Genomic DNA, 10,103 nt, shown 5'->3' on the forward strand with positions numbered 1-10,103 from the left:
CATTTCAGACACAGGGTGGTCCAGTCCCTTCTGAAAAGCCCCCCGTGACGGAGGCACCTACAACTCCTGAAGTTTGGGGGTGTCTGGGCCACGCTGTCCCCCCAAAAGCCCTTTTCCCTCCAGCCCAAAACCTATTTTCCCCTCCAGAGCAGTGTTTCTCAACCTTGGCAACTTGAAGATGTCCGGACTTCAACTCCCAGAATTCCCCAGCCAGCGAATGCTGGCTGGGGGATTCTGGGAGTTGAAGTCCGGACATCTTCAAGTTGCCAAGGTTGAGAAACACTGTCCTAACCACTGCTGGGGAATTCTGGGAGTTGAAGTCCGGACATCTTCAAGTTGCCAAGGTTGAGAAACACTGCTCTGGAGACTTTTTCCGTCCTTCTGCTGGACCTTTGACCGTGCCCGAGCGGAGAAGCCGGGCTCCCCCCTGGCCCCGAGGGAGCTGAAGGGAAGACCCCCCCCCCAATTCTTCCTTTCCCCTTATTTATTTATTTATGGCATTTATTGGCTGCCCGTAAGATCAACTCTCCCAATCGCTCGGCCATTTGATCTGCATCCGATGAAGGAGCCGGGCAGCTGGTTCATTTAGTGACCGTTTACAGTTACAGTGTCACCAACTTAAGGCCTTTCTCCACACTTAACGACCATTGCAGCAGCCCCCCACAGTCACGTGATCCAAATTAAGCCGCTGGGCTATTGATTCGTACTTACGACGGTCACTGTGCCCTGTGGCGTGTGTGTGTGTGTGTGTGTGTGTCGCTTGGCCCACTTCTGCGACCTTCTGGCCAGCAAAGGCTGAGGGAGAAGCCCAGATTTGCTCAACAGCCGTGTTAAATAACAACTGTGGTGATTCACTTAACAACAGTGGCAAGAAATTGTTATAAAAAAATGGGGCAAAACCCACTTAGCCCGTGTTTTCACTTGGCGGGGAAAACGTCGGGCTCAGTTTTGGTCGTAAGTGGGAGACTCCAGAGAGAATCCTGGAGTTTCCTACTGTTTTCCTTCTTGCAGACGCCAACCTCAAAAACTCTGGGAACTTTTAAAGGCAAGGAGTGAATCGGCCATTAGTGATTAGGACAGTGTTTCTCAACCTTGGCGACTTTAAGAATTCTGGGAGTTGAAGTCCACGGGACTTAAAGTCACTAAGGTTGAGAAACACTGGAAAGCTGGCTGGGGGATTCTGGGAGTTGAAGTCCATTGGACTTAAAATCGCCAAGGTTGAGAAACACTGGACTAGACAGTGGATGAGGGTCAATTCGGGGGCTATTTTGGTATGCCCCCCCCCTTTGCAAAGGGAGGGGGGCTCTTGGGCGGAACAGCTGGAGGAGGAAGGGCCTTTGACACCGGGGGGGGGGGGGGGACTTCTGCATTTCTGCCTTTGTCCGAGAGCCCAGGGAGGGGTTGACGTCCTGGCCGAGAGATTCCTTACAGCCAGGGAGGGGGCTGAGCTGCCCAGGTGAAGCGCCGGATCTAATCTGGGATCAGGAAGGTCATTACAGCCCCCCCACTTGTCTCCCCCCCACCCCCCAACCTGTCCTGAGCTGCTCCCTCTGGTAATCTGGGGATTTAAGGAATGGAGAAATTCTTTCACTTGGGGTGTTTTGCTCTGAGAGGTCCATTAGTCTGGGAGCAGAAATAGTTTTGAGTTCAGGCTCCCCCCCCCCTCCCTGTAAGGAGAACTTTACAGAATAACAGCACACTTGGAAGGGACTTTAGAGGTCATCCAGTCCAGCCCTCTGCTCAAGCAGGAGACCCTAGAATAGCACAGTTGGAAGGGACTTTAGAGGTCATCCAGTCCAGCCCTCTGCTCAAACAGGAGACCCTTGCAGAATACCACAGTTGGAAGGGACTTTAGAGGTCATCCAGTCCAGCCCTCTGCTCAAGCAGGAGACCCTAGAATACCACAGTTGGAAGGGACTTTAGAGGCCTTCTAGTCCAGCCCTCTGCTCAAGCAGGAGACTCTAGAATACCACAGTTGGAAGGGACTTTAGAGGTCATCCAGTCCAGCCCTCTGCTCAAGCAGGAGACCCTAGAATACCACAGTTGGAAGGGACTTTAGAGGTCATCCAGTCCAGCCCTCTGCTCAAGCAGGAGACTCTAGAATACCACAGTTGGAAGGGACTTTAGAGGTCATCCAGTCCAGCCCTCTGCTCAAGCAGGAGACTCTAGAATACCACAGTTGGAAGGGACTTTAGAGGTCATCCAGTCCAGCCCTCTGCTCAAGCAGGAGACCCTTGCAGAATACCACAGTTGGAAGGTACTTTAGAGGTCATCCAGTCCAGCCCTCTGCTCAAGCAGGAGACCCTTACAGAATACCACAGTTGGAAGGGACTTTAGAGGTCATCCAGTCCAGCCCTCTGCTCAAGCAGGAGACCCTTACAGAATACCAGAGATGGAGGGGACTTTAGAGGTCTTCTAGTCTAGCCATCTCAGGAGACCCTAGAATACCACAGTTGGAAGGGACTTTAGAGGCCTTCTAGTCCAGCCCCCTGCTCAAGCAGGAGACCCTTACAGAATCACAGAATACCAGAGTTGGAAGGGACCTTGGAGGTCATCCAGTCCAACCTCATTTCAGGCAAATGGCTGTCCAATCTCTTCTTTAAAAACCTCCAGTGTTGGACAGAGAAATAAACAGTGATGAGGAACTTCTGGTTGCCTCTGGTGCACAGTCCCACACTAGAAGCAGAGGGGGGGGGGTTTCAAGGGAGCCCTCCCCCAGTGGCATTTCCCCAGTTCTCCCCATTAAGGTACAGTCACCTGCCCCCCCCAATTAATTAAATGTTCCCCCCCTTCTGCAGTCGCCCTTTGGGTGCCCAGACTGTGGGGCCCTGGGGACCCCTCCATAGTCCCCCAAATGGGTCTGGGGGAGCCAGTCAGGACTTACCCAGGAGGCTGGAGAGGCAGGTCAGCCAGACCAGGAGCTGCATGGTTCCACCAAGGGAGGCTCCCGGCTTGTGTCTGGGGGGGTCAGTCCTGGGCATTTATACTGGGGACCAGTTGAGGAGGGGGGGGTCGTTCAGCTCTGGAGCCAACTCAGGACACCCCCCCCCCCAGGCAGGACAGGAGGGCACCAGCCCCACTTCAAAGGTCGTCCAGGTGACAGGGGTCTCCATCCCCCCAGGGGGCAGCCGGCCTGGCCCCACCTGGAGCCCCCGTCAGCCTTTCAAGTCCCAAGAAGAAAGAGAGGCTGGGGTGGGTGGGGAGTGGGGGGGGGGCTGGGAGGGTCTCTTTGATCACCCAAAGATCAGAAAAAGGGGACTTCAATTGCCCCAAGGAGCTCATGCAGATCCTCTGGGCTTCCAAGAGGGGAGAGCAGCCCCCTCCCCAGTTCTGCAAGGGGAACTCTTGTCCCCCCCCTCCCTGCCTTCCAATGCAACTCGGATCGAGTTTTACATTCTTTTATATTTTATTTTTATGACTTTATTTTCGTTTGTTTTATTGTTTTGTTTCTGTTTCATTATTTTATTTTATTTTGCTTTTTGTTTATTTTGGTCTGGCTCCAAGTTTTGTGCTTCCTGTGAAATTTCACCTGCTTATCTCAAGAAAAGGGGGCACCCCAAAAGATGCTACGGGGGGTGGGGGTGGTTAAACCAGGTTGGGGGTGGGTGGCATACAGTCTGCAGGCTGCTGGTGCCCTCGGCAGAGGCTGCATTGGCGAGACCGGGCACCAGAGAGGCCTTGCCCGCTGCCCGTATTGATGCAAATATGCTGGGATTTTACACAAAGTCGGGAACTTTCCAAACATGGTGTGTGCGTGTCCGTCCGTCCGTCCATCCGGTGGCTGCTGAGAACCAACCTTCTCCTTAATTTGCCCCAGCAGGAAAGCCAAGGGAGGGGAGTTTTAAAGAGGGGGGGGGGCTGTTTCGTCAGCCATCCTTCCTGAGCTTCTGCCTCTGTGTGTGTGTGTGTGCAAAACCCCCCAGCTGCCCCACTCCAGACCCTCCCCAAAAGACACCTCCCCACACAAACACACAGCTGTGTTTCACCAGCAATACAAGTGGAGAGTCCGGAGGGTGCAAACCCCCCCCCCCCCAATTTCCTCCATGGATTTCCTCTGGTGGGGGGGGGACTCATGGCTGGTCCCAACCTCCCCTTGCCAAGAGAGTCGGTTCCACTCCCAGGGTTAAAGGAACTTTTATCCAATCTGCTTTTTCTTTCTTTCTTTCTTTCTTTCTTTCTTTCTTTCTTTCTTTCTTTTTCTTTCTTTCTTTCTTTCTTTCTTTTTCTTCTCCCCACTCTCCCTCCTTTCCTTTCCTTCCTTCCTCTCCCTCCTTCCTTCCACTTTTCCCCCCTTCCTTCTCTTCCCTCCTTTTCCCTCCCTCCCTTCTTTCCTTGCTTTCTCTTCCCTCCCTTTTTCTTCCTTCTCTTCCTTTTCTTCCTTCTCTTCCCTCCTTTTGTTCCTTCCCCCCTTCTTCCCTCCATCCCTCTTCTGTCCTTTCTTTTTCCCATGCATTCATTACCTTGTTATCCCACGTTTATCTTCGCAAATAACAAGGCGATGAACGTTATTGAACAGACCTCCCTCCTCCTCCTCCTCCTCTTTCCCCAGCACAACCACCCTGCGAGGTCGGTTGGGCCAAGAGAGAGTAACTGAGCCAAAGTCATCCAGTTAAACCTTTCACCAAGTTAACCTTTCAGGGCTTAAGGTGGGACCTGAACTCGTGACCTCTTGCTTTCTAGCCTGGTGCTCTAACCCAGTGTTTTTCAACCTTGGCAACTTGAAGATGTCTGGACTTCAACTCCCAGAACTCCCCAGCAGTGGTTAGGACAGTGTTTTTCAACCTTGTCAACTTGAAGATGTCCGGACTTCAACTCCCAGAACTCCCCAGCCAGCATTCGCTGGCTGGGGAGTTCTGGGAGTTGAAGTCCAGACATCTTCAAGTTGCCAAGGTTGAAAAACACTGCTCTAACCACTAGACTAAAGTGGCTCTCTGCTACCCTCCATCAGGAGGGGGCCATGCCAACGACGGGGACAAAGCTGCTCCCCCCCTTCCTTACAGGCCCCCTTTCTTCCCCTATTCCTGGGAGGGGGTCTCAAAGGGTCCCCTCCCCACCTATTTTATTTGCTGAAAATGAGGCTCTTTCCCTGCAGGCAAAGCCAGGGCAGGTGGCATCGCTTTCCAAGGTTTGGAGGTGGCAGTGCCAAGATGCCCGTCCTTCCTTGACCCCCCCAATCAATTTTCCTGCCCACCTGGAGGGACCCAGCAATTGCAAAGCAATTGGAAACGCACAGTGGGTGCAGGAGGAAGCAAGCAGCAGCTGAGATGCTCGACCCCCCCAAAACCTCGTCTCCCCCCTCCCCGCTCCCAGATCTGGGCACCTGGGGGGGGGTGCAGTCCTGGCCCCCAGGTGAATTCCCAGAGAGACGCTTGGAGGGAGCCATGTGTAATGCAGGCGATCAAACGCATATGGAAAAAAATACATGTATTCAGAGAAAATGCACCACATATGTACAAATCACACAGCTGGCTCTTTGCAAAGGGGTCCTTTCGGGGAGGGTCTTCCTCGGCAGGCGAAGAGGGAGGCAGCCCCCTCGGTCTCTCCTTCCGGGGACGCGTCTTTCAAACCGGTCAGTCCAGCGTTCCTGCATAACAACCCCCCCACACACCCAAAGAAACAAAATATATTTATCTCTGAGCTTCCTTGGTTAAAACTACACAGCATTTCTGTTCTCTTTGTTATGTAGAATAGAGAATAGAGCTGGGAGGGGCCTTGTGGGTCTTCTAGTCCAGCCCTCTGGGCACAAGCAGGAGACCCTCTCTCTCTAGATAAGCTTTCAAGAAGAGGCTGGGCTGCCCTCTGTCGGAAATGGTGCAGGGTCTCCTGCTTGGGCGCGGGGGGTTGGACTAGATGACCTCCAAGGTCCCTTCCGACTCTCTTCATCTGTTAAACAAACGAGTCCTTCGTGCCCACCGTCCTGATGAAGCCGTCCAAACCTTTCCATGTTATTTATGCTCCTTTTGACTGAAAGACTTCCAATAAAGCTGTTGTCAGTTCACACAACGACCCTGCAGGTGGTTTTTCTTGGCTGCTCGGGGTATTAAAACACCACCACAAATGTTTTATTTTAAGTCAGGCAGATAGGCACAAACAGATCCCTTACCTTCCAGAAAGGCAAACTCGTCCAGGGCCTCGATGGCATTGTCTGCAGGAGGGAAAAATCGACAACAGGCCATTCAATCGTTTTGACTCCAGGAAATGTAGAACAGGATAAAAAAATATAATAGAAATGGACAGGATGACACACCAAGGAGTTAAAAAGAAAAGAGAAGAGTCGGACCATTTATAAAATTGGGAGGAGGCTGTGCGAGTGGCTGGAAAAACAGAAGCCAAAAGAAGAAATAAAAGTTTCGAAAACTACTGAATGTGCTATGAAGAAAAATTATATACTGGTATGTAAAATTTGATAGTCTGTACTATACTACTATATTATAATATAACGATCACATCATCATTAGAATTATTAGAACTAAGAAAAGGCAATAATTGAATTGTAAACCACAAAAGTAGAATATATGTGTGTGTGTGTGTGTGTGTAGTATTTGTGCTGATAAATAAATAAAGGGAGACTAGTATAGATCTATTTCAAGCTATTTAGCTCTCATCAGCTACCTATACCCTGCCTAAGATGCAATACAGCACAGGTTCAAATCCCAATAAGGGTATGGCTAGCTGATGAGAGCTAAATAGCTTGAAATAGATCTATACTAGTCTCCCTTTATTTATTTATCAGCACAAATACAACATATATATATATATATATATATATATATATATATATATATATATATATATATATATATATATATATATATATATATATATATATATATATATATATATATATATATATATATTAGATTTTTACAACCCCTGGTAAGCCCCAATTATGGGAGGAAGCTAACTGCTTCCATCATCTGTCAATCGGCTCGTCACAAGAGTCCATCACGACAGAAACCCAATATTTTTACTGTTGCCTTTGTTATATTTGTGTTTTTTTTTAATTTGTGCTGATAAATAAATAAAGGGAGACTAGTATAGATCTATTTCAAGCTATTTAGCTCTCATCAGCTAGCCATACCCTTACTGGGATTTCAATACACATACATACATACATACATACATACATACATACATACATACATACATACATATACTGATAGCCTGTGGCCTAGTAGCTAATACAACTGCCTAATATGTAATACAGCACAGGTTCGAATCCCAGTAAGGGTGTGGCTAGCTGATAAGAGCTAAATAGCTTGAAATAGATCCATACTAGTCTCCCTTTATTTATTTATCAGCACAAATATAACACAAAAATATATATATATGCGGATACAGGAAGCTGTAAAAGTATATTATCTTGTTCTGCTGTTTTATGCTTTCATCTGTTTTGTGAGCAGCCGGGAGGGTTGGGAATGTTACCACCAGGTGATGGTTCTGGCCGTGGCTCTGACCCACTCGGGGGAGACCTGGGCCACCCACAGCCTGGACAGATGACCACGGCACAAGGGAAGCCCCTTCGATGGGCGCTGGAGAACTGTGAAAGGCTGGGGAGGGGGGGGGTTGTGTGTGCCACCCCCTTACAGGGCCGCAGCTTCCCCCTCCACCCCCTCCCCAAATGTTAGGCGGGGCTCAGCTGGAGCCAAGTTACACAGACCCCCCCGGCTCCTTCTGACTCCTCACCCGGCCCTGGGTCAGTGGGAGGAGGGGGAGGACGGTGGGGTCCTGGGTGCTTCCTTGTTCTCTTGCAGACGTTCGTGACCCAGCTGGGCAACATCATCAGTGCTCGAAGGGAAGGGGGGGTTGTGGAAAGGAGGAGGAGGAGGAGGAGGAGGGGGCTGACCCACCCAGGTCCTTCCTCTGCAGAGTCTTCCTCTTCCCCTGCTGGGTGTGGAGGAAGGCGTCCTTGGAGATGGTCTCTACAAACAGCTCCTGGGGAGGCAGAAGGGGGAGAAGGCAGGTCAGCCAAGAGACCCTCAGCGGTCCCACTGCAGGTGCCGAAGACAGCGCTCCCTATTGGGGGGAGGAGAATGCTCGGGGGGGGGGGAGGCAGCGTCCAGCCTCCGAGACCCCCCACCCTGGCCGGCAAAGGGTAGCTTCAGGCACCAGGGAGACCGAGGGAGGAGGGTGGGTGGATGATACAGGGTCTCCTTCCCTCCCTGCAAGGCAGCTTCCACCTCTTGGCCCTGCTTGGCCCAGCAAAACTGGCTCCCTCCATGCAAGGTAGGCCAGGTAAGTGGTTGAGAGTCCCAGCTGGCGGCAGCAGAGCATCCCCGCAGAGGCCAACCATGGGCTTTTGGCCGCCTGCTCAGCTGGTAGTCTCGTTACTCAACCAGCTCAGCCTCTGAGCCTGAGCAAAGGGCTTGTTCCAGTCTGGTGGGGGGATCTCCGCGTGGTGCCCCATCCTATCCACCTTCGAAGCCTGCTGCGCCCTTCGCTAGCCCAGAACGAGCGAGCGGGACTTAACTGCGCCCTCTGGCGGCCACAGCAGGGAAAAGAAGCGAGAGAGGGAGAGAGCGAAACCACGCCCCTCGCGCTGGCAAGGGGCTCCTGATTGGCCCTGGAGGCCCCGCCCACTCACTGCGGCGCGCGCCAAGATGAAGACCGCCTCCTGGCTGGCCAGGCTGACGTCCGGGTCGGCCTTCACCAGCGCCTTCACGCGAGACAGCGGCAGCCGAGCCGGACGCGAAGGCCCCGCCGCTGTGGCTGCAGCCGGCGCTGGCGCTACCGGCGCTACCGGCGCTTGGAGCTCCTCCGGCGCCGCGGCGCTTCCCGCCGCCGCCACGGGCGCCGCCATCTTGGCCACCTCGGGGCTGCTAGTGCGCCTGCGCCGCCGACGCCATCGCTTGCCAGCCACGCCCCTTGACGTCCTCCTGGAGGGCGGGAGGAAGAAGGAGAGTGGGAGTGCGGGCGCCCGCGGGCGCCACCTCGCGGCCAACGCGTGACTTCGCGGAACGTGCGAACGGGGCGCCGTGGCTTGCAAGGATTTCGGGAAGAAGGGGAGCCGCTGTCCTTGCACGGCTGCGCCCACACGACGCACACGTGGCGTTGCTGAATGAACAGCCCCTTTTCCGAAATGGCATAGATCCTCCTGCTTGAGCAGGGGGCTGGACTAGAAGACCTCTAAGGTCCCTTCCAGCTCCATTCTATTTTAACCCGAGTTCTGGGTTGGAAAATGCCCTGAAGCATTGGCCCCTCTCCTACACCCGTCTTACTCACTTTTTGGAAGATTTAAGAGGTGCGGGGGGGGGGGGGGAATTCCGGGAGTTGAAATCTTTAGAACAGTGTTTTTCAACCTTGTCAACTTGAAGATGTCCGGACTTCAACTCCCAGAATTCCCCAGCCAGCAAATGCTGGCTGGGGAACTCTGGGAGTTGAAGTCCGGACATCTTCAAGTTGACAAGGTTGAGAAACACTGTCCTAACCACTGCTGGGGAATTCTGGGAGTTGAAGTCCAGACATCTTCAAGTTGCCAAGGTTGAAAAACACTGCTTTAGAAAGTCAGACAGGCTGCCCCAAAAATCCCCAAATCACAAAGGGGTTGTGTTAATTATTGTTTTTTTTTTTCCTAACCTGCTTCATACCTGACACTTTTTGCCTTTTGATCCGTTTCATCTCCCGCCGTCTCGGGTGTATAAATTCAATATATAAAACTTGGCGGAAGCCTCACCCGGGCAACCCCTGGGGCTGTTTTTACAAGCGCCTGCCACATGTCAGGAAGAAGCGCCTGGCATCTCCCCCTCTCCACCCACTTTTTCACCCTGACACTTGGAATAATGGAGGGGAACAGGAGGAGGCCCCGTTTGACCATCTTTCTCGCCACGGTTGTTAAGTGAATCATCTGGTCATTAAGTGAATCTGGCTCCCCCCCCAAGAGGATCACATGACCCCGGGACACAGCAATCGTCATAAATACGACCCAGTTGCCAAGGGTCCAGATTTTGGTCACGTGACCTTGGGGATTCTGCAGTGGTCATAAGTGCGGGAAGTGGTCATAAGTCCCTTTTTAAGTGCTGCTGTAATGGTTGGAAGTGGAGGCCCAGCTGTGATGCCAGGCTCCGGTTTTTCAGCTGCTCTGTTAGGTGCCTTTTTTCCAATAG

At 52.2% G+C, this 10,103-nt stretch overlaps 1 protein-coding gene across 1 annotated transcript; it reads right to left on the reverse strand.

Annotated features, from left to right (window-relative positions):
• Window positions 1-5,409: 5,409 nt before the first annotated feature.
• On the reverse strand, window positions 5,410-8,835 carry POLE4 (DNA polymerase epsilon 4, accessory subunit). Its single transcript, XM_087703436.1, has 4 exons — window positions 8,585-8,835; window positions 7,851-7,935; window positions 6,104-6,145; window positions 5,410-5,584 (listed from the first exon to the last, which is right to left on the reverse strand). Exons 1-4 carry the CDS (start codon window positions 8,798-8,800, stop codon window positions 5,571-5,573), a joined length of 357 nt encoding a protein of 118 aa, XP_087559562.1. The 5' UTR covers window positions 8,801-8,835; the 3' UTR covers window positions 5,410-5,570.
• Between the last annotated feature and the right edge of the window lie 1,268 nt (window positions 8,836-10,103).

The sequence above is a fragment of the Thamnophis sirtalis genome, unplaced genomic scaffold (assembly GCF_051295495.1).
Source record: "Thamnophis sirtalis isolate CommonGarterSnake01/CBP01778 unplaced genomic scaffold, rThaSir2_p1.2 scaffold_1, whole genome shotgun sequence".
In the NCBI taxonomy this organism is placed as follows: Eukaryota; Metazoa; Chordata; class Lepidosauria; order Squamata; family Natricidae; genus Thamnophis; species Thamnophis sirtalis.